General features: G+C 36.0%; 2 protein-coding genes across 2 annotated transcripts; both read right to left on the reverse strand.

The window, feature by feature from the left end:
• Positions 1-9,365: 9,365 nt before the first annotated feature.
• dnajc3b (DnaJ (Hsp40) homolog, subfamily C, member 3b) lies at positions 9,366-20,773 on the reverse strand. Its single transcript, XM_067400453.1, has 12 exons — positions 20,334-20,773; positions 19,114-19,224; positions 18,301-18,425; positions 18,137-18,211; positions 17,333-17,476; positions 16,420-16,601; positions 16,002-16,121; positions 14,859-14,964; positions 13,729-13,849; positions 13,512-13,644; positions 11,371-11,519; positions 9,366-10,446 (listed from the first exon to the last, which is right to left on the reverse strand). The coding sequence occupies exons 1-12, from the start codon at positions 20,416-20,418 to the stop codon at positions 10,301-10,303; spliced, it is 1,497 nt and encodes a 498-aa protein (XP_067256554.1). The 5' UTR covers positions 20,419-20,773; the 3' UTR covers positions 9,366-10,300.
• Positions 20,774-21,329: 556 nt separating this feature from the next.
• Positions 21,330-25,295, reverse strand: cldn15a (claudin 15a). Its single transcript, XM_067400455.1, has 5 exons — positions 24,851-25,295; positions 23,521-23,685; positions 23,241-23,322; positions 21,939-22,046; positions 21,330-21,798 (listed from the first exon to the last, which is right to left on the reverse strand). The coding sequence occupies exons 1-5, from the start codon at positions 25,065-25,067 to the stop codon at positions 21,702-21,704; spliced, it is 669 nt and encodes a 222-aa protein (XP_067256556.1). The 5' UTR covers positions 25,068-25,295; the 3' UTR covers positions 21,330-21,701.
• Positions 25,296-25,627: the final 332 nt, after the last annotated feature.

Genomic DNA, 25,627 nt, shown 5'->3' on the forward strand with positions numbered 1-25,627 from the left:
AGTGAACTGTTCTTTCTGCCTCAAAATGTCTTGATTTCATTCATGGCTGTTATATTTAACAGATTATAGCTAATTCAGTCCTTTTTACCTGTTAAAATACCTTTAAATGATCAATAAAACCCATAAATTGCAGTTGCCAAAAAGTGATTACAGCCTCTATTTATTGATTGAACTGTTCTTTCTGCCTCAAAATGACTTGATTTCATTCATGGCTGTTATATTTGACAGATTATAGCTCATTCAGTTCTTTTTTTACCTGTTGAAATGCCTCTTAAATGGTAAATAAAACCCATAAATTGCAGTTGCTGAAAAGTGATTACAGCCTCTATTTATTGAGTGAACTGTTCTTTCTGCCTCAAAATGACTTGATTTCCTTCGTGGCTGTTATATTTGACAGATTATATCTTATTCAATCCTTTTTATGTGTTATAATACCTTTAAATGGCCAATAAAACCCATAAATTGCACTTGCCGAAAAGTGATTATAGCCTCTGTTTATTGAGTGAACTGTTCTTTCTGCCTCAAAATGACGTGATTTCATTCATGGCTGTTATATTTGACAGATTATAGCTCATTCAGTCCTTTTTATGTGTTGTAATACCTTTAAATGGACAATACAACCCATAAAATCAAGTTTTACACTTGCCGAAAAGTGATTACAGCCTCTATTTATTGAGTGAACTGTTCTTTCTGCCTCAAAATGACGTGATTTCATTCATGGCTGTTATATTTGACAGATTATAGCTCATTCAGTCCTTTCTATGTTTTGTAATACCTTTAAATGGACAATACAACCCATAAAATCAAGTTTTACACTTGCCGAAAAGTGATTACAGCCTCTATTTATTGAGTGAACTGTTCTTTCTGCCTCAAAATGTCTTGATTTCATTCATGGCTGTTATATTTGACAGATTATAGCTCATTCAGTTCTTTTTTTACCTGTTGAAATGCCTCTTAAATGGTAAATAAAACCCATAAATTGCAGTTGCCGAAAAGTGATTATAGCCTCTATTTATTGAGTGAACTGTTCTTTCTGCCTCAAAATGTCTTGATTTCATTCATGGCTGTTATATTTAACAGATTATAGCTCATTCAGTCCTTTTTACCTGTTAAAATACCTTTAAATAATCAAAGAAACCGATAAATTGCAGTTGCCAAAAAGTGATTACAGCCTTTATTTATTGAGTGAACTGTTCTTTCTGCCTCAAAATGTCTTGATTTCATTCATGGCTGTTATATTTGACAGATTATAGCTCATTCAGTTCTTTTTTACCTGTTGAAATACCTTTTAAATGGTCAATACAACCCATAAAATCAAGTTTTACACTTGCCGAAAAGTGATTACAGCCTCTATTTAATGAGTGAACTGTTCTTTCTGCCTCAAAATGACTTGATTTCATTCATGGCTGTTATATTTAACAGATTATAGCTCATTCAGTCCTTTTTACCTGTTAAAATACCTTTAAATGATCAATGAAACCCATAAATTGCAGTTGCCAAAAAGTGATTACAGTCTCTATTGAGTGAACTGTTCTTTCTGCCTCAAAATGACTTGATTTCTTTCATGGCTGTTATATTTGACAGATTATAGCTCATTCAGTTCTTTTTTACCTGTTGAAAAGCCTCTTAAATGGTACATAAAACCCATAAATTGCAGTTGCCGAAAAGTGATTACAGCCTTTATTTATTGAGTGAACTGTTCTTTCTGCCTCAAAATGACTTGATTTCATTCATGGCTGTTATATTTGACAGATTATAGCTCATACAGTTCTTTTTACCTGTTGAACACCATACAGACTTTATCAAAGAATTTGCTGATTTTCTATCGGAGTTAGTACTAGCTGCAGATAAAGTCCTTGTTGTTGGTGATTTTAATATCCATGTAGATAATAAAAAGACTCATTGGGATTGGCATTTACAGGCATTCTAAACTCTATTGTTGTTAGACAACACGTGTCAGGACCCACTCATTGTCGTAATCATACTTTAGATCTAATATTGTCACATGGAATCGATATTGATGCTTTTGAAATTCTGCAGCAGAGTGACGACATCTCAGATCATTATCTAGTCTTGTGTATACTACATTTAGTCAAAGCGGCTAAACTGCCTCCCTGCCATAAATATGGTAGAACCATCACTTCTACCACTAAAGATCGCTTTATAAATAACCTTCCTGATCAGTTTCATCGCCTTAGCATACCAGACAGCTTAGAAGACCTCGATGTTGCAACAGAAACTATTGCCTCTGTCTTATCCAGCACATTAGATTCAGTCGCTCCTTTGCGTTTAAAAAAGATTAAGGAAATTAATCCAACACCATGGTACAGTGAGCACACTCGGGCCCCAAAAATAGCAGCCAGGAAAATGGAGCACAGCTGGAAGTAAACAAAACTAGAAGTATTTCGCATTTCGTGGAGAGAGAGAATGATACGTACAGAAAGGCCTTAAATACTGCTAGATCTGTCTATTTTTCAAAACATTTAGAAGAAAATAAGCACAACCCGGTATTTATTTGATACAGTGGCTAAATTAACAAGAAATAAAGCTTCAACTTCTGATGTTTCCAAAGAGCACAGCAGTAATGACTTTATGAACTTCTTTACTTGCAAGATTGATAATATTATAGAGAAAATTATAACCATGTAACCGTCTACTACAGTATTGTGTCAGACATTGCATTGTAGTGTCCCTAAAGAAAAATTCAATTCATTTACTGCTTTAGGAGAGGAAGAATTGTCTAAACTTGTTAAATCATCAAAATCAACCACATGTATGTTTGACCCTATACCAACTAAGCTATTGAAAGAGATGCTTCCAGAGGTCATAGATCCTCTTCTTAATATCGTTAATTCATCTTTTTCACTAGGATACGTACGAGAATTAGTCAAAAATACTAGAAAAGGCAGTTTCATCACAACTATGTTCCTTTTTAGAAAGAAATGGTATCTGTGAGGATTTCCAGTCAGGATTTAGACTGTACCATAGTACTGAGACTGCTCTCATTAGAGTTACTAATGATTTGCTCTTATCATCAGATCGTGGTTGTATCTCTCTATTAGTGTTACTGGATCTTAGTGCTGCATTTGACACTATCGATCACAATATTCTTTTAAATAGACTCGAAAATTATGTTGGCATTAGTGGAATTGCATTGGCATGGTTCAAATCATACTTATCTGACCGTTATCAGTTTGTAGTAGTAAATGATGAGATGTCATATCAATCACAAGTTAAATATGGAGTACCGCAAGGCTCAGTACTAGGACCGTTGCTTTTCACTCTGTACATGCTACCCTTGGGAGATATCATTAGGAAGCATGGCGTTAGTTTTCACTGTTACGCTGATGATACTCAGCTCTATATTTCTTCGCACCCTGACAAAACTTACCAATTCACAAAATTAAAGGAATGTATAGCTGATATAAAAAACTGGGTGACCAGTAATTTCAGCGATTCTAATTTTTGGACCAAAAACCTCTTCATGTAATAACCTTGAATACTGTCTAACACTTGATGGCTGCTCTAAGTCTTTGTCGTCAGCTAGTATCCTAGGTATGCTTTTTGGATACCAATCTTTAATTTGAAGGCCATGTTTAACATCTGTAAAACCGCATTCTTCCATCTTAAAAATATATCTAAACTACGACATATGCTCTTAATGAAAAATGCAGAAAAGTTAGTTCATGCGTTCATGACCTCAAGGTTAGATTACTGTAACGCTCTACTGGGTGGTTGTTCTGCTCGCCTGATAAATAAACTACAGCTCGTACAAAATGCAGCAGCTAGAGTTCTTACTAGAACTAGGAAGTACGACCATATTAGCCCAGTTCTGTCATCACTGCATTGGCTTCCTGTTAAACATCGTATAGATTTTAAAATCTTGATAATTACTTACAAAGCACTAAATGGTTTAGCTCCCCAGTACCTAAGCGAGCTCTTAATGCATTATAGTTCTTCACGTTTATTGCGATCTCAGAATTCAGGCCAGCTGATAATACCTAGAATATCAAAATCAACTGCAGGCGGTAGATCCATCTCCTATTTGGCACCTAAAGTCTGGAACAATCTTCGTAGCATTGTTCGGGATGCAGACACACTCTGTCAGTTTAAATCTAGACTAAAAACACATCTCTTTAACCTGGCATACACATAAACCATTATAAATGTATATTTTATATAAGCTTTATATTTAGCTCATTCAGTCCTTTTTACGTGTTGAAATACCTTTACATTACAAATAAAACCCATAAATTGCAGTTTTACAGTTGCCAAAAAGTGATTACAGCCTCTACTTATGGACTGAACTGTTCTTTTTGCCTGAAAAAATGATTACTTCTACCCAGTAAAAAGAACTGAATGAGATATAATCTGTCAAATATTACAGCCATGAATGAAATCAAGTCATTTTGAGGCAGAAAGAACAGTTTACTCAAAAAATATAAAGGCTGTAATCACTTTTCGGCAAGTGTAAAACTTGATTTTATGGGTTGTATTGACCATTTAAAGGTATTTCAACAGGTAAAAATGACTGAATGAGCTATAATCTGTCAAATATAACAGCCATGAATGAAATCAAGTCATTTTGAGGCAGAAAGAACAGTTCACTCAATAAATAGAGGCTGTAATCACTTTTCGGCAAGTGTAAAACTTGATTTTATGGGTTGTATTGACCATTTAAAGGTACTTCAACAGGTAAAAAGGACTGAATGAGCTATAATCTGTCAAATATAACAGCCATGAAGGAAATCAAGTCATTTTGAGGCAGAAAGAACAGTTCACTCAATAAATAGAGGCTGTAATCACTTTTCGGCAACTACAATTTATGGGTTTTATTTACCATTTAAAGGTATTACAACACATAAAAAGGACTGAATGAGCTATAATCTGTTAAATATAACAGCCATGAATGAATTCAAGTCATTTTGAGGCAGAATGAACAGTTCACTCAATAAATTGAGGCTGTAATCACTTTTCGGCAAGTGTAAAACTTGATTTTATGGGTTGTATTGACCATTTAAAAGGTATTTCAACACATAAAAAGGACTGAATGAGCTATAATCTGTCAAATATAACAGCCATGAATGAAATCAAGTCATTTTGAGGCAGAATGAACAGTTCACTCAATAAATAGAGGCTGTAATCCCTTTTCGGCAAGTGTAGAACTTGATTTTATGGGTTGTATTGACCATTTAAAGGTATTTCAACAGGTAAAAAGGACTGAATGAGCTATGATCTGTCAAATATAACAGCCATGAAGGAAATCAAGTCATTTTGAGGCAGAAAGAACAGTTCACTCAATAAATAGAGGCTGTAATCACTTTTCGGCAACTACAATTTATAGGTTTTATTTACCATTTAAAGGTATTACAACACATAAAAAGGACTGAATGAGCTATAATCTGTTAAATATAACAGCCATGAATGAATTCAAGTCATTTTGAGGCAGAATGAACAGTTCACTCAATAAATAGAGGCTGTAATCACTTTTCGGCAAGTGTAAAACTTGATTTTATGGGTTGTATTGACCATTTAAAAGGTATTTCAACACATAAAAAGGACTGAATGAGCTATAATCTGTCAAATATAACAGCCATGAAGGAATTCAAGTCATTTTGAGGCAGAAAGAACAATTCACTCAATAAATAGAGGCTGTAATCACTTTTCGGCAAGTGTAAAACTTGATTTTATGGGTTGTATTGACCATTTAAAAGGTATTTCAACACATAAAAAGGACTGAATGAGCTATAATCTGTCAAATATAACAGCCATGAATGAAATCAAGTCATTTTGAGGCAGAAAGAACAGTTTACTCAATAAATAGAGGCTATAATCACTTTTCGGCAAGTGCAATTTATTGGTTTTATTTACCATTTAAAGGTGTTACAACAGGTAAAAAGGACTGAATGAGCTATAATCTGTCAAATATAACAGCCATGAATGAAATCACGTCATTTTGAGGCAGAAAGAACAGTTTACTCAATAAATAGAGGCTATAATCACTTTTCGGCAAGTGCAATTTATTGGTTTTATTTACCATTTAAAGGTGTTACAACAGGTAAAAAGGACTGAATGAGCTATAATCTGTCAAATATAACAGCCATGAATGAAATCAAGTCATTTTGAGGCAGAAAGAACAGTTCACTCAATAAATAGAGGCTGTAATCACTTTTCGGCAACTGCAATTTATTGGTTTTATTTACCATTTAAAGGTGTTACAACAGTAAATAGGACTGAATGAGCTATAATCTGTTTAATATAAACCTCATGAATGAAATAAAGTCATTTTGAGGCAGAAAGAACAGTTTACTCAATAAATAGAGACTGTAATCACTTTTCGGCAAGTGCAATTTATGGGTTTTATTTACCATTTAAAGGTATTATAACACATAAAAAGGATTGAATAAGATATAATCTGTCAAATATAACAGCCATGAATGAAATCAAGTCATTTTGAGGCAGAAAGAACAGTTCACTCAATAAATAGAGGCTGTAATCACTTTTCGGCAACTGCAATTTTTTGGTTGTATTGACCATTTAAAGGTACTTCAACAGGTAAAAAGGACTGAATGAGCTATAATCTGTCAAATATAACATCCATGAATGAAATCAAGTCATTTTGAGGCAGAAAGAACAGTTTACTCAATAAATAGAGGCTGTAATCACTTTTCGGCAAGTGTAAAACTTCATTTTATGGGTTGTATTGACCATTTAAAAGGTATTTCAACAGGTAAAAAGGACTGAATGAGCTATAATCTGTCAAATATAACAGCCATGAATGAAATCACGTCATTTTGAGGCAGAAAGAACAGTTTACTCAATAAATAGAGGCTATAATCACTTTTCGGCAAGTGCAATTTATTGGTTTTATTTACCATTTAAAGGTGTTACAACAGGTAAAAAGGACTGAATGAGCTATAATCTGTCAAATATAACAGCCATGAATGAAATCAAGTCATTTTGAGGCAGAAAGAACAGTTCACTCAATAAATAGAGGCTGTAATCACTTTTCGGCAAGTGCAATTTATGGGTTTTATTTACCATTTAAAAGGTATTTCAACAGGTAAAAAGGACTGAATGAGCTATAATCTGTCAAATATAACAGCCATGAATGAAATCAAGTCATTTTGAGGCAGAAAGAACAGTTTACTCAATAAATAGAGGCTATAATCACTTTTCGGCAAGTGCAATTTATTGGTTTTATTTACCATTTAAAGGTGTTACAACAGGTAAAAAGGACTGAATGAGCTATAATCTGTCAAATATAACAGCCATGAATGAAATCAAGTCATTTTGAGGCAGAAAGAACAGTTCACTCAATAAATAGAGGCTGTAATCACTTTTCGGCAAGTGCAATTTATGGGTTTTATTTACCATTTAAATGTATTATAACACATAAAAAGGATTGAATAAGATATAATCTGTCAAATATAACAGCCATGAATGAAATCAAGTCATTTTGAGGCAGAAAGAACAGTTCACTCAATAAATAGAGACTGTAATCACTTTTCGGCAACTGCAATTTATGGGTTTTATTGATCATTTAAAGGTATTTTAACAGGTAAAAAGGACTGAATGAGATATAATCTGTTAAATATAACAGCCATGAATGAAATCAAGTCATTTTGAGGCAGAAAGAACAGTTTACTCAATAAACAGAGACTCTAATCACTTTTCGGCAACTGCAATTTATGGGTTTTATTGATCATTTAAAGGTATTTTAACAGGTAAAAAGGACTGAATGAGATATAATCTGTTAAATATAACAGCCATGAATGAAATCAAGTCATTTTGAGGCAGAAAGAACAGTTCACTCAATAAATAGAGGCTGTAATCACTTTTCGGCAAGTGCAATTTATGGGTTTTATTGGCCATTTAAAGGTATTACAACACATAAAAAGGACTGAATGAGCTATAATCTGTTAAATATAACAGCCATGAATGAAATCAAGTCATTTTGAGGCAGAAAGAACAGTTTACTCAATAAATAGAGGCTGTAATCACTTTTCGGCAAGTGTAAAACTTCATTTTATGGGTTGTATTGACCATTTAAAGGTATTTCAACACATAAAAAGGACTGAATGAGCTATGATCTGTTCAATATTACAGCCATGAATGAAATCAAGTCATTTGATTTCATTCGTCTGAGTCGTCTGAGGCAGAAAGAACAGTTCACTCACTTTTCAACAGGAGTAAATCTGCATTTTATGGGTTTTATTTACCATTTAAAGGTATTTCACCTAGTAAAAGGGACTGGATTGTTTGGCACAAAGCAAGTAAATATGCTTTCTGTTAATCACGTAAAAATCATGCTCGAGCAACTTAATTAAAACTAAATCAACTTAATCGCGATAAGCAATAAACGGCAAATTAATTAAATGAATAATTTTGATTATGCGTTACAGGAAAAGTTTCTTTGCTATTAGCACGGACATATTACCACGGACACAGAGTTATATGTATTTGCAGGTTATGGCCGTTTGATCATGATAAAAGCAGCTGTAGACGTGTAGAAACAGGGGCGATACCCTTTAAACATGCTGTGCGCGCTCCCGCGGACGGCAGTCAGTTTTCGGCAGACGATCAGTTTTCGGCACGACACCGGGTTTGGGGTTCCCCGTATAAATCGCGTTCCGGGGAGTAAAAATTGAGTTCCGATTCAACCCGAGGCAACAGTATAAAAGTAGCCCAATTCTGGGAACACTGGCGGTAACCGAAGTACTGAGGAGCGCGCAACAGAGAGCTACGGAAGCCTAGAACCGCAAGAGGGAAAACGTATAGCTAATTTTCTTCATTCGCCATTTTTTTTATAATTAGTTTGGCAACAACGTCCAATTAGTTAACGTTAGTTTATGCTTTAAATGAACGAGCAAAACAGTATTAATCTTTGTTAACGACCTCTAACCCATGAGCAACAATAATAGTGCTGCTTGCCTTGACTTTCAGTTGAATGCAGTTCAATTCATTAATTCATCAAAGAATCTCTCTTAGATGTATCCCCCCATACCGACTAAACAAAGACACTTGACAAACGAGTCTTCAACATTCTTTTTTAAATACAGCATATCTTGGAGTTCTTCATGATTCTGTTTATCTTAAAAGAAATGAAAAACAAGCATAAAACTTTAGGAAGACCCATAACATCAGTGAGGTCAAGAAGACATTTGCAATGGTATGTTGGCACAAACGAACAATCGTATAGCCACAAAAAACTGCAAATCTTTTAAATAATGGTGGCCACATGTCATAAACCTACTAATTATATTTATATATATATATATATATATTATATATATATATATATATATATATATATATATATATATATATATATATATATATATATATATATATATATATATATATTTATATATATATATATATATATATTTATTAATGTATTTCCCAATAAAATAATGATTGCTTAAGTGGGTTGACCTTCAACTCGAATTTAGACAGTGCGGGAGTAACTCGTCAAGTTTACATAATAGTTTCAACGTGTTGTTGTGGGACATTGACCGGTTGATATATTAATATTAAACAAAAAAACTTGAACCAAATATAGGCTGCTTTATAGTCGGTCATCTGATTTATCATCGGCAACAGCTGTAGAATGATCATAAACATTCTGTCATGTAAACTTTTAGCAAAGACTTGAAAAAAAAAAACTGGTATCAGATCAAAAGTGTCAGGCTATAAAGCAGCCCAAAGACAGGTCAATTTCAGGTGGTTTTATGGGATACACTTCAGTATTATGAGAAAAGGTACCTCCTTTGCCAGAAAAGCGTGCAATACTGCTTTATCTACTTCAATGCTGCCAGCATGTCAGAGCTGAAACTTGAATGCAAATATGACATACTGGTGTCAGAAGTACATGGCACAGTCTAAATAAACCACAACCCTAAATTCTGGAGTGTCATTCAAAGAAAAGAAACAAGCAGCAGAAAAAGAAAAAAAGACAGTATGAGAGAGACAAAGTAATGTTAGAGATGGCACGTACGTCAAAGAAAATTTCAAGCCGAAATAACTCAGCTGGGTTTAAGACTGCAAGTTCAACTAGACTCCATATTTTAAAGTCTTTAGCAAAGAAAATCAAACACCAAACTAATGGTGTTTGCCCGATCAAGTAAGTTGCTCCTGGAGAAGTCCAAAACAGCCTGTGGATTCAAGTCTCAACAACAACAAAAAACCTCTCCCTTTGATAAGATTCCTCCAAAGTTCAGTTTGGATAATGCAAGTTCTCAAGCCAGGTTCTTAGTCCAAATCATTGTCCATTTATACTGCTTCAGCCACTCTGTTATTAGTTGTACTGGAACTTGAAGTGGAAGTTTCCACCCTCAAAGGGGTTGAAGCCAAAGGGCCATTCTCTACCTCCTCCACCTCCTCCACCCTGCTGATTCTCAGGGTCAAGAGGGTCCTCGCCTGAATCAAACTTCTGACGCATTTCTGTACAGAAAAACAACAAAGAATGCACATTTGAAGGTAAACAGGTCTTCATACATCCAGTGATAAATGGAACGTTCAAGTGTCTCTATGTTTCCTAATTTTGATTTGGAGTCTCTTAGAAGAGATTTACATGCATCCAAGATCAAAAAACGCTTTCATATCCTTATAATATACATTGCAGCATCACCTCATTCCTCAGAGTGTCTGAAACAATTAGATAAAGGATTCAGTCTTTCTAAACCCCTCCTTTCTGAGAGCCTACTCTGGTCTGATTGCTCAGATGGCCCAGTCTGTAGTGATTAGTCTACCGCTTACAGCACATGTCAGAAACTAAACACCTATTATACCATATCTGAATTTCAGCTACGGAAGCTTCTTTAGCATTTGTATACACTGTAACCGTTTTACTGTATCTATTCGAGCCCTTTGGAAGTGCATGCAAAGTGGATTTGCTTTCACAGCACTGAAATGTTCTTGACATGTCGACAACACGAACCAAACTCTTCCAGGCCTCAGAGATAACTAATGTGTGTTTGAGGGTCAAAGTAGACGTTGTTCACATGCAGCCAATGAAAACTATATGCTGGCATTACGCAAATGTGTTACAAACCTACACCTAGATTTGTAACAGGGAGTGAGACTGGAATTTTTAACAAATTGTTTTGGCAGTTTAGAATAAATTCTTTATTTTAAGTGACAATAACTTCATTTGTTGTGCACTTTGAGCTTTAAAACTTTGCAGAACTTTTACATTTGCAAACAGCTATAGTACACACTGCATGAAAAGTAATATTTGAAAAAGCATAAATGGGGCACTTAACTTCTATAGTGAGTCATTTCTTTCCAATAACAGACTTATGGAAAGATTGACAATGGTGTCTTCAAGTTTCATTATGTTTTTGCTGTCACCTGACATTCTCTTACCTGGATCTGTGAGCACTTCCTTTGCTGATGCAATGTCAATAAACTTTTTCTCTGCCTCTTTCTTGTCTGCTTCAGACTGGAAATTATCAGGATGCCACTGCTGAGCCAGCTTTCTATATGCTTTTATGATTTCCTGTTTGTTGGCGCTCCTGAAAACAAATGAAAAGAAACAAGCATTTCTGTCAAACAACCTTCATTTGGCTGACACTTATATGCTTATTATCTACTTAAATTGTGAGGTAAAGAATACCGTTTCCCCATTTCAATTGAGAATACCATCTCAACAGGCATTTATGAGCACTAATTATTCATATTATACATTTAAGCTAAGCTTTTAAAAACCCACACAGTGCGTCCAAAATCGTATACTGTATAGTAGGTACTACATTGGGTTTGAAACTTCATGACTGATAAAAGTATATGTTCTATATAAAGGAATATGTGTAGTATAAATGAAATTCGAACATTCGCCATGTTACGGTCACGTGACCTACAGATGTGAATTGTGTCGCTTCACTGCCATTTTTAAACTTCTTTCCCTAGTAGGGAAATATTCGGTTTCAGACACAGTGACAGTGTATGCTACAGTCTCCATGCTAATGGTGTTCCAAGATACCAATATTTTAACAATTCAGAAAAGATGGATCACTGTCTGGCCCATTGACATTTTGGAATGGAGATAAAGGTTAGGGTCATGACTTTTCAGTAGTATTTCAACACATTTTTGTAAGAAAAATATCCATATTTAAAACCTTGTTAACTATAATAACTAGCTTCACGACCGTAAGCCTCGATTTGCAACGAAAGAGTAACCTCTGATGGAGTATTTTATCCATCCTATAGAAAACAATTGTAGAATTTGTTTGCTTACTATAAAAGCTAGAAGTGTTTTGAGGCCTCTTGGCCTTTGTAACTAAGGGTCAAACAAGTTTACTTGGCCACTGCGCATATTTCGTTGGTAATTTTCCACCAGACAACAGGTGGTTGTCAAATGAACAAGACCATTGTTAAGTGCGTCATATGAAGGCATCTTGCCTCTAGGGTGTATTGACTGGTTTGATGCAATGTTTCACTTGGCCAATGGGAAAAGGGTTGACCATCAAATTGGCAGAAGGCCCATGAGAAATGAAGTCAAAAGATGTACAGTAGCTGGAAGCTGGTCACCCTTACTAAGAAAATTCTCTTACATAAGCAGCACCTGCAATTATATTAGTGAAATGTCTATGGCAGAAAGGTCAGGGAGTACACGGGAAGGAGGTGTGAGAGGAGAGCCCCCGTAGATGATATCATGGAAAATAACTAAGATATTACCAGCCAATGATATTACTTTGGAGTGTTTAAGAGATAAGAAAAATTTATAAAACTGTGCCCCAGCTATGAGAGCCTCAGATGCGGAGCTGGCATCTCACTTTGTTGCTTGACAATAAAGTTAAATACTTCTGAGACCGAGACCTGAAACTTCGACTCTGCAAGTTTTTCTTCGAGACCAGAACTGAAGGCACAAAGAGACATCGAATTTGCCACACCACCTCTGACCCGACGCATGATGTAATGATGAACACGGAAACAAAACAGAGCAAAACAATACACCGCACATGAATTAGAAGTTTAAAACGAGAAATTTTAAATGTTGAAGGATTTCGACAAAAGAGAAGAGGAGCTTGAGCTTGTCACACAGCCCTATTTGTTTGAACCGAAGAGAGGAGTCTAAGCTAATGCTACTACATCCTATGTCATACATCGAGTTAAGGGTTACTCTTGTGGCGCAAGTCGACTTGCGCAGTATGCGTACGATCGTCTGCCGGAAGCTAATCATTTTAAGTATTATATATGGATATTTTTCTTACAAAAACCCATCGCTTCGCTTCAGAAGGCCTTTATTAAGCCCCTGGAGCTGTATGGATTATTTTTGTGATGGATGGACGCATTTTTTTGGGCACCCTCCATGTCTCATGCATGACGTAGTGTTCTAACAACACAACGTTCAAATTAAAATAAGTTCAGCTTTTAAAAAACGCATCTCAGACCTTGCGTTTTTTTCTTAGCTTCACTGACCTGCGTTCTGTGTAAACGACTCTTGACACTGTGACTGTCAGCAACATTTTAAAGCAGGATTCTGATCACATCAATCATTGCCTTACCTGCTGACCCCCAGGATCTTGTAATAGTCCCTCTTGCGAGAGAGCTTGAGAAGCTTCTGTGCTCGATTGAGGCCTTCACGAATCTCTTGGTTCTCTTGATCAAACTCCCGAGCCTCCTGATAGTCCTCCACAGCTGAGGAGAGGAAGAAACATGAGTTTTCATGCAACCAAAATGAAAATCTGTACATTATATAGTAGTTAATGAGTGTTCTACTACCTTTCTCGTATTCCTGCAGTAGGATGTAGGCCTCCGCTCGGTCCCGGAGGATGTGGATATTCTGAGGTTCTCTCTGGTGAGCTTCTGAACAAATGTCTACAGCTTCCTCAGCACTCGTCATCTAGAGGAGTCACAAGAGAGAGGGAGAAAAATCACATCCAGTGAGATGAAGCCTAGACACCAAAACCAGGCTGGAATATGTCTTGATGTTCTTGCATTATTCACACCTCTGATTAAGCGAAATAGAATGTACCACATTAAAGGGTTAGTTTACCCAAAAATGAAAATTCTGTAATGTATTACTTACCCTTGTGTCTTTTTACACCCGTAAGACCTTCGTTAATCTTCAGAATACAAATTAAGATATTTTAGTTGAAATCCGATGGCTCCGTGAGGCCTCCATAGGGAGCAATGACACTTCCTCTCTCAGATCCATAAAGGTACTAAAAACACATCTAAATCAGTTCATGTGAGTACAGTTGTTCAATATTAATATTATAAAGCGACGAGAATACTTTTGGTGTGGCAAAAAAAACAAAATAACGACTTATTTTATTGATGGCCGATTTCAAAACACTGCTTCAGGAAGCATCGGAGCACAGTGAATCTGTGTGTCCAATCTGCAGTTCGGAGCGCCAAAGTCACGGGATTTCAGCAGTTTGGCGGTTTGACCCGCGATCCGATTCATGATTCGATACACTGATTCATTTGTGCTCCGAATCTTCCTGAAGCAGTGTTTTGAAATCGGTCATCACGAAGTCGTTATTTTGTTTTTTTGGCGCACTAAAAGTATTCTCGTCGCTTTATAATATTAATATTGAACCACTGTACTCACATGAACGGATTTAAATTTGTTTTTAGTACCTATATGGATCTTGACAGAGGAAGTGACATTGCTCCCTATGGAGGCCTCACGGAGCCATTGGATTTCAACTAAAATATCTTAATTTGTGTTCCAAAGATTAACGAAGGTGTTACGAGTGTGAAACGACATGAGGGTAAGTAATAAATGACAGAATTTTCGTTTTTGGGTGAACTAACCCTTTAATGGATATTAGAAGGTCTTTCATCTTTTTAAAATATGTAATATAAAAGCATAATACTCAATTACATTGTGTAAGGACACATACTTTGACTAAGCAGAAACAGATCCTCTCCTTTGCTTTATTGGTGTAAAATGCAACATTCGGCTCTGTTCGCATCACAGACTCATACTTCTCAATGGCTTCCTGATACCTGCCGATTAAAAGCAAAAGTAAAGACATAAAACAATTAAATGTCAGGATGATGATGATGATGATGATGTCTGCAAAGTCTGTAATGAAAGAAATTAATTTGAGAAATTTGACACTGCTGAAGCTTCACAGCTGTTCAAAACCAAGTCAGTCTTTTTTTTTTTTTTTAAAGAAATAAACACTTGTATTCAGCAAGGTGGCATTATATTGATAAAAAAATTGCAGTAAAAGACATTTATAATGTTAGAAAAGATTCCCATTTCAAATAAACACTGTTATTTTTAACTTTAAATGTAATTTAAAAATGCATCATGGTTTCCACAAAACATCTTTTTACTGTACTGCAAAACTGCAGCACAACTGTTTTCAACATTGATAATAAGAAATGTTTCTTGTGCATCAAATCAGCATACTGGAATGATTTCTGAAGAATCATGTGACATTGAAGACTGAAAATTAAGCTTTGCCATCACAGGAAAAAAACTACATTTAAAAATAGAATAAATTTGAAATTTTAAAAATATTTCACAATATTACTGTTTGTACTGTTGTTTTTGTTTTGTTTTTTTAAAATCAAATTCAGCCTTCAAGAGACTTCCTTCAAAGGAATCACAAACCTCTGAATGGTAATGTTCGTAATATATAAAAAAAAACAGCTAAAAATAAAATATTACACTTACATTAAAGGTGCTACAGAGGATCTTTTCGTCGACTGAGAAACCAAAGATTCTTACGGAGTTTTTGAAATGAGCGTAAACGATTGGCTGATGTTTTTAAGGCCCTACCTCGTGCACAGATGATGTATATTAATATTATTCCTTTCAGCGCACCTAATAAATAGTCTTTTATCAGTTAGTAAAGAAAGTTTCAAGTAATATTGCAAAAATGTATAAAACAAAACATCCTCTTTAGCACCTTTAATATAATTATATTTCATGTTATTATATTATAAAGAATCTCAAATAAAGGCAGATTTTGAGTGAGGTAAGCGGAGCCTAGACCTAAATGATTAAATTCTAGAAGAGATGTTTTCAGCACCTCTGTTCTGAGATCAGCTCTTCTGCAGAATCCAGCTGTTTGCTGAGCTTCTTGACCTGTTTGTAGTGTGCAAAACACTCCTTATCATCCTGATCCAGCTTCAGACACTCACGGACATGGCTGAAAACAGAAAAAGAGGGAAAGACAAAGTGAACAGCAGCAAAAGAAAGACACATCTTTCCTTTTAGAATCACACAAGTTTGATATAGTATTTCTATGTCTACATGCACACAGCCAGTATGCGGGAATGACAGCTGTATTTACCATTTACTAAGAGAAATGACCCTAGAATTGTCCTTGAAACAGCCTACAGGAGAAGCTTGAATACTGTCTGTATGAATTCCTAACTAAGAGCGCAGGTGTCATTCAGCATTCTAAAACAAGCCTGACAACTTGACATTTAGTTTGCTGTACATACTTAAGTGAGTCGTGATGCTCGCCTAAACTGTAATGTAGTTGACTGAGTTTGAGGAAGCCTGCTCGGTTGTCCGCACGGAGGCGTGTTGCTGGTGTCAGGTCCATAATGGCCTTTCGTGGCTCCCCGAGGCGGATGTAACACTCAGCTCTTAGTTCTCGAGACTCTGGGTCCCACGGAGAGAGCTGGGGAATGAAGAGAAAATGACTACAGAACAAAGCTAGATGACAACAAAGCACTCACACTGAGGTTTTGAAGCCCTAGAGACATCTTAAGCTTTCACTGCATCATTTGATATGTTCATATGATATGTTGATGTGTTGTTTTTGTATTTTATTTGTGGGGCCATTAGAGGTGCAGTAAGTGATTTCTGAGAAACACTGTTGATATTTGAAATCGACCCAAACAAACACACAAACCCTTCCTTTCATTGCTCAGTGCATATGTGCTTCAAACAATGAACATACAGCACACAAGAGTACTTATTGGTTGGTAGTCACCAGCAGCTCCAAACAAACAATGACACTTAAAACTTTCCTGTTACTATAGCTAACATTACAACAACAGCATATCTTGGTTCTGTGAATCAAACCAAAACCAATGTGTCCTACATATAGAGCAGAAAAACGCTACCTCGGCATCCTTTTCAGGCCTTCCGGCTTAGGTCTTTCCGGCGCTGGAAAGCTTTTCTAATATTAACGCGGGTCCTAAAGCTCTTGCCTGATCATAACCCTTCTTTTTCCAGTGATATTCCTCTGAGCTTTTCCCTTTTGTAATGTCTCTCATTCATCTCTCTTTCTACAGTCATTCTTTAAATCTCCCTCTTGCTCACTCTCTCTCCTCCCCCATCATGTGTGGATACGCCCCCTCCTGCTGATTGGCTACCAGTGTATTTTTGATCTCCAGACTAACTCACCTCTATGACTCGCTCCAGCACCTGGACAGTAGTGATGTAGTCTCCACGATGATTGGCCTCATGTGCCTCTTCCTGGAGTAACTCCAGCTCATCAGCCTTGTGGAGCTGATCATGTGCTTCCTCGTGATCCGGGGAACGCTTCAGCTGCAAGAGAGAGAGGTTAACAGAGCAGGCGTCAGGCAAAAGAACAGAGCACCAAGTAGATGCAGAATGTGATCTGGTTTGAGAATGAAGTTGGACCACAATTTTTTATTTATTTTTTTATTTTTTTATAAACGTCCCGCTCGCGCTTGTCCATATAATGGCAGTGGATAGTGACCAGCATCAAGCTTTAAAAAAAGGGTCTAGGCGGTGCATTTCATGTTGTGTTTTCATTAATCTTGATTTCTCATAACTTGTGTGCTTTTCCTGGGCAAGTCGGTGTGAACTGCGGCACTAATAGTGTCTCATAGATGCAAAGTCGAGCACAGAAGATCAACGGCAGGATTTCTGTTAAATAATACATTAAATTTCAGTTTGTTTTTCATCAAACCCTTTCGTAAACCCCCAGAGCACTTTAAATATACAACACATGTCATATAGGACCATTATGTGATGTTTTTTTTTTTTTTTTTAAAGCTTGATGACGGTCACTATTGACATTAAATGGACAAGCATGAGCGGGACATTTTTTACAATTTCTCCTTTTGTGGCCCAAACAAGAAAGAACAGCATACAGCATTAGAACAACACCAGGGTGAGTAAAAGATGATGTAATCTTCATTTTAGGGTGAACTATCCCTTTAAGGGAATTGTTGTACTTACTACTGCTTGGAAGTCTTCTCTGGCCTCTTGAGTACTTCCCTGTTTCAGTAGGATATTCCCTCTCTGCAGTCTGGCCTGAAAACATGTACACACCAAAGTGAGTGTTTATAATGGACTGTCACCTATAACCCAGTATAATATCACAACAACATAATTTAACTCACAGCAAGGAAGTCTGGCTTGAGCTGTATGGCATGGGTCAGGTCTGGCAGTGCTGACTTGGACTTGCCCATGGCCAGGAAAACGGCAGCCCGTTTGTAGTATGTCAGGTAGTTCTTAGAGTCGCCCTCTATTGAAGAAGTTTGCATTTGTCAATGAAATGCAATTAATCTATTCTTCTTTTTTAATGATCTACATATATTGAAACTAAATGCATTTTAGTACTTATCACTTAGCAAAAAAATGAAGCTACCATTCACAGTTTATTTGATAAAAACAACAATATTGTGAATTATTTTTACAATTTAATATAACTTTTCTATTTGAATATATTTTTAAAATGTAATTTATTCTTGTGTTGGTAAAGTTGAATTTTCAGCATCATTACTCCAGTCTTTAGTGTCACATGATCCTTCAGAAATCATTCTAGTATGCTGATTTGCTGCTCAAGAAACATTTCTGATTATTATCAATGTTGAAAACAACATTAATATTTTTGTGGGAACTGTGAAACATTTTTTCAGGATTCTTTAATAAATAGAAAATTCAAAAGAACAGAATTTATTTGAAAAATACATATTTGTAACATTATAAATCTCTTTACTGCCACATTTGATTAAAGTAATGTGTCCTTGCTTATTGAAGGTATCCATTTCTTTCAAAACAAGCAAATAAAAAACCTTACTGGCCCCAATCTTTTGAACAGTAGTTTAGCTTTCATGTGTGATTTATGTGTGATTTATGTGTGTGTGTGTGTGTGTGTGTGTGTGTGTGTGTGTGTGTGTGTGTGTGTGTGTGTGTGTGTGTGTGTGTCTTACCCACAGCTGAATGATAGTGTGACAGGGCCTCAGCGAGCTGTCCGGCTGCCAGCAGCTTACGGCCCATTTCCAGATGATGCTCGATCTCAACAGGTGTGGCGCCTAACACACCTGAAATGAAACTACTTAATTAATAATATTACATACTTAATATGACACCTGGACCAGAAATTTTAGGATTATTAAAATTATTATTAATTATTAAAAATGTCAGAACAGCTGCTTCTTGGGAAGCTTTGAAAACCCTCTGTCTGCCTTATGGGACTGAGTTTACATGCTTTTTACATGTTTAAATTTACATGCCCAAAACGGTAACCTAAAAAACAAACAAACAAACAAAAAACCTCCTTTAATGTCATAATCAGATTCCAATGCATTTTGTGTTTCGTTTCACAATGGCAGCACAAAAAGTGAAAGCATGCAGCACATTGTTACAGGATTGTTTTGGAAAACAAAACCTAAAATTACTAACTACCACCTCTGCTTACTCTAGTATGGTTTCTGTTTAGAAATTAACCTTAAAAGCTTAAAAAACTACAATATTATCAAGTCCAAAGTCAAGGAAGATTGTCACTACATGTTTAGCTGTCACTGTAATGCACACATAATTAAATACAATCTATCACTTCTAAATCTCATGAAGTTCCTTGGAATGATACATCAAACAAATCATGGATTAATTTACAAAACATAGCATTACCATAGTACATGTCCAAATAATAACGTGATTGTTCTATTGTATTCCTTTTGCATGAAATCAGACTCTGAAGCAAGAGAATTTTAAAATAATATCTGTGCTTCAAATCCCATTGAGCTGTCAATCTAGACAGTATACTTGGATATCAGATGGCATTCATACGCTGTCAGGCATCTCACTAAGTTTTATAAACCAATATGATTTTATACTATTAAAAAAAAAAAAAAAAAAAAAAAAAAGATTGTCACTTCCTGTTGAGCACCTGTGGAGGTATCATGATAGTGATAATAGCGGATGATGATGATGAGGATACCACAGTGTTTTGATATATATTTCATGATTACCATATTCATGTACTATATTTTAAGTGGTACTTCAATAAATACCATAGTATTAACATGGTACGTGTCCAGAGATATGGTAATACTCTGGTACATCCCAGACAACTTAGTACAGACAACCTGACAAAACCTCTATATATAAACATAATCTCATGTGTGGAAGAAGAAGAGTGAAACCTCACCGTCAAGCTGTAGGTCCAGAACCACACAGAGCAGAGACAGGGAGGACAGGACACTGTTCAAACCTCTCCGCCGTCCCGAATCCATGATGACATTTATCACACCCCCGATATACAACCGTGTGTCTTTCCACTGTGATTCACAACGTACAATACGACAGAAAGAGTATTTATACTCAGATCACCATAACAGCGGCATATCCGGCATACTTGGTACGGAGATGTTTCTGTTGTCCGCGATATAAATACGTCCGAGTTGAATAAAGGAATGCGAAACTTTAGTTCCGCGTGTCTCTTAATAATAAACACTCTGTGAAAAAAGTGTATTATAATTTGTAGTGAGTTGTTTCTTAGCCCCGTGCGACAGTGACTGTGCACAACAGCTGTCAGCTATGTACTTTTGGAAGTCTCCTCCAGCTGAACCTACTGGGTGTGCAATTCAAATCGCCCTACATTTCAGCGCGGTGACATCCGTGTTTGTCCACAAACGTGGTCCCGTCCCATTGGCCGAATTATTTTAGCGCACTGGAAAGACACACCCACATCTTTTAATGGAATGATAGTTGAAATGACCCATCATTTACTTGATGAAAAGTCTATTCTTGCCTCGTCCAGTCTCGGTAGTAAAGGAAACCGTGGATGCCATGGTAAATTTTTGTGCTTATTCTATAATATATCTATTCTATTCTATGCTGTTTTATAAAGCTCATATAGCATTATGGAATAGAATACAACATAAAAGAACAGAACCTTAGAAAAATAAATCAATCAATCTGGGACCCCCTTCAAACTGAATATTACCATGGTAACTATGATTTCTGAACTGTATTTAATTGTTTTTGTTATCGATAGGCCTAAGTACTGTATATCAGAATAAAATGAACATAAGATTAAATAGTGTAATTGATCAAATTTTGTAAGAAAATAAAATATGAAATGTAGTATTATTGTTGTTATTATGTGAGAAGTGTCAAACAATAAAACAATCCTAAATACATAATTGCCTTTTTAATGTTTGTATAAAACACATCATATAAAACAGGGTCATTCGTACAAATAAATGGAGAAATGATAATCAACACATTATGAATCTTTTTCTTATTATACCATGATTCATGCAACTGCGACAAAAGAATTCTGAACAAAAGTGAAGCAATTTCATTCACAGGTAATCAACTCTTTCATTCTGTATAATGTTCTCCAAGGTGTTTTTGCACAGCAAAACTGACTTAGGTGACCACAAAACTGCCAGTGCGTCTAGTACTCTAGTATAAATATTTACATAATTGCACGGACAGAATATTAACAGTCATCTGTCATATTATATTAAAATGTTATGTTTAGCCATGAAATTGACCAGAATTGCTTCATTTAGACATAGGCATTTCTTCCATAAGTGCTCTGAGCTTCTCTCCTGGATACGGACGCAGAGTAAACTGTTTCTCGCGTGGGCTGGTAGGGGTAACCGCTGCAAGAGCAAGATGCAGAATGTAAGAAACACAAATTCATCGAATAACTAAAATGGAAAAAAAAATATAGTAACATATTATGTGAAAAGATAGCCAAATAGAAAAGAGAAGTGTGTGTGAGAGCGACAAAGCAACTCACGTCTTCTCCTTTGAGCCTAATTTGCAGCTGAACATGAGACAAGCTCCACCACAGATGGAGAGAACACCAGAGGCCCAGCCGATGTATAAAGCCTCTCCAATCTCATACCTACAGCACTCCACAAAAACAACACAACGGATTCAGCTCAGTTCAGTGGAACATACATAGGTTTCAGTCATTATGAAATTTGCTGTCAAACTAAGGCATGAAAAGGAAGTTGCTCTTCTTTTTTATTTCCTATTGTGACATATATCTGAGTGAAACAGCTTCTCGAATGAAAAAATGTTCGATAGGACTTGATTTTTTCCATCAGATTGTGGTTTGCGATTGGCCAATCTTATGTGAGTGACAGGTTGCCCCGCCCGAACGTCAGTAAACAAGTCATACTGGCCCTGTCCCAAATGACACACTTCATGTGCACTTTCGGTCTTGTGGACTTACAATGGCCGCTGCGTGCGCATGTCCCCTAAGTCCACAAGACTGTAGGGTGTCCCATTCGTCATTTTATCTTAAATAAATGTGCCACTGTGGCCCTGTCCCAAATGGCACACTTCTATGGCCCAGTCCCAAATGGCACCCTAAACCCTCACGGTCTTCCTCTGAGTCCGCACTTTCAGGACGTAATGCCGCTTTAACTGCCAGGTAAAGTCCTCTGCATAGCTCACAGTCTTGCAGGCTCAGCTGAAGTGCGCATAGCAGCTGCAAAGGGGGCGCTCACAAGCACCCTTATTTAAGCTAAAATGAGGAATGGGACACCTTACGGTCTTGTGGACTTAACGGACGTGCGCACGCAGCGGCCATTGTAAGTCCACAAGACCGAAAGTGCACATGAAGTGTGCCATTTGGGACAGAAGAGAAGAGATGTCTTTGCAAGGAGGGGAAGTTGTTTTAATTAAAGATTACGAGGGCACATTAATAATAAAAAAATACAATAAAATAAATAATGATGTGCTCAGATAAAAGGCTAATTTATAATAAATAGGCTACTTCAATAATCCATAAAAAATAATAATTGTTCATTTTGATTTCATGATGACTTTAAACTCATCAACAATCAGCACAATGCACTAATATTATATTTACATAAATAATAAAGTTTTGTCATACAAATATTTTCATTATAGCACACAATTTTAAGCTAGTAAATCACAGTAGGGGAAATTCAGTAATGGTCTGCAGTTTTGCAAAACTCGAACAGGTGAAGCCAGAGGCACCTGTTGGATGTGAGTAGAGTGGAGTATTAAAGAAGACAGCAGGGGGCAGTATTTCCCTTTAAACTACTGAAAGAGCGCACATACTCACTTTTGGCCCGGGTAGAGCGGGTTGAAGAACTCTCGAGTGATATTGGCGGCGTACCAGGACACTGATACCATCGTGCACAAACCTTTACATGAGATTAAAAACACAGCCCTAAAGATTAACAGATAGCATACAATAGCAATAAAGCATTCTGATAGGCTAAGTGCATCTGAGTGAATCTGATAAGAACTGCTTTAAAGATTATTTTTGAAAAGCACAATTTCCAACAGTGAATTCCAATCATCATTCTATAATATTGAGATTAATTATTAATGTGCTTTACCCTGCAGCAGGAAAAATACGCCTCCGGTACCGGCGATTCTGCCTTTCAGTGTGTAGTTTTCTCCGCCGGCCTTCGAGCACTGAACGCCGATTAGGGCCGCCACCACTCCGAACGTGCCGCACACCACCGCCGCGATCACCAGAGCGCGAGACGCCTGGATATAACCTGAGCGAAGAGAAACAGAATCACGTGCTAAAAGATTTGATTCTGGAAAATAATATAAAAAAATATAGGACTGTAATAAAAGAATTAGTCTATGCCACAAAGAATGAAAGAAAATAAATAAATAATAAATAAATAACTGGAATGAATGAATAGCCTGGCTAAAAATAATAATAAATAAAAATAATTAAAAAAAAAATCGATAATAAAAGATCGACCAAGAAAACGCATAAATAAACAGTAAACAAATACATTTAAAACCAATACCGCCGAGTAAATAAATAAATAAAACTAAAGAAGGAAAGACCGACAAAGAAAATACATAAATAATTAGTAAACAGGTCTAAACAAATAAAGAAAGAAAAAAAGGTCAAATATAAAATATTTACTGAGCTGAGAACGAATAAATATGCCTAAATAAAATTAAAGTTTACATACATAAATAGTAAACAGTAGGCTAATAAACAAACAGCCCTAAAGAAAGACTAATAGGCTATTAAATATTTACTGAACTGAAAATTAATTATAAAGACCGACAAAATAAATAAATAAATAGGCTATTAAATAGCATTAAACAAACAAATAAAGTCAAATAGGCTAAATATAAAATAATTACTGGACTGAGAACGATAGATAGATAGATAGATAGATAGATAGATAGATAGATAGATAGATAGATAGATAGATAGATAGATAGATAGATAGATAGATAGATAGATAGATAGATAGAAGGAAGGAACACATAGATAAATAGCTTAAATTAATTAAATAATTAAAGAAAGAAAGAAAGAAAGAAAGAAAGAAAGAAAGAAAGAAAGAAAGAAAGATACAGAAAATAGACTTAGCCTAAATAGCCATAGTAGGCTAGTAAACACTGAAAGAAAGAAAGAAAGAAAGAAAGAAAGAAAGAAAGAAAGAAAGAAAGAAAGAAAGAAAGAAAGAAAGAAAGAAAGAAAGAAAGAAAGAAAGAAAGATGCTCTAAATTATTCCAAAACACTGTTTTGAACACATTGTGAAGCTGTGAGAAAAGTCATGGTCACCAAAGTTCCCACCAAAATTAAATGGATTTACATTGTTTATTAATGACAGTGGTGGCTAATATAAAGTTGCTACACCTGTGATGATTAAATGATCATAAAACTGTGGCTATAAGGTATTTTTGTCCCACCAGACAGGGCGAGCAGAGAGGGGAATTCGCGGCAGTTGTGCACTCCCGTCGAGTCCGTGGCGCAGGACATCCACAGATTCTCGTACAGGGTTGAGGTGGTGATCACAGTCCCATCTAACGACGATACTTTCCAGTAGCGGTTCGGAATTGTGATGCCAACCATTATCCAACTCAGAAAGCCAAGAAATAAAGCAACAACTTCAATAACCGGATCCATGGCTGCTCTAGATTACACAGAGGCTCCAAAATCATCCACAATCGACGTCAGTATTCCTATCTTATGTAGGCTACTTCTCTGTTTTATTTATTAGTTTTCAAAATCTGAACGCCATTTGCTGAAAAAAATTATTAAATTAAATATTCCCAGGTGTTATTGATTTCGCAAGCTGTTCCGTGAGCTGGGCCAGTATTTCCATGAAGAGCGAGATTACACCCGTGTGACACATCAGATGTGTTGTTAAAGTAGCGGTCATTTATAGGCTCTGTTTGCCCTCCCCTCTCTTGTCTTGCTTTTACGTTTTACACCCCGAAACTCAACAGCTGGTTATCACCAAAGTCCAATGGTCGTTGTTTTGTTTTTTTTTGAAAAAAGTAGGCTCTCTTATACTCACAAGTGCTGCATTTATTTGATAAAAAATGCTAATAATTTAAAATTATTATTATTATTTATTACAATTTAAAATAGTAAAAAAAGTTTTCTATATTTGATTCTTGTGATGACAAAGTTTATTTTTCAGCATCATTACTCCAGTCTTCTGTGATCATTCAGAAATCAGC

This window comes from Chanodichthys erythropterus, chromosome 11 (assembly GCF_024489055.1).
Source record: "Chanodichthys erythropterus isolate Z2021 chromosome 11, ASM2448905v1, whole genome shotgun sequence".
In the NCBI taxonomy this organism is placed as follows: Eukaryota; Metazoa; Chordata; class Actinopteri; order Cypriniformes; family Xenocyprididae; genus Chanodichthys; species Chanodichthys erythropterus.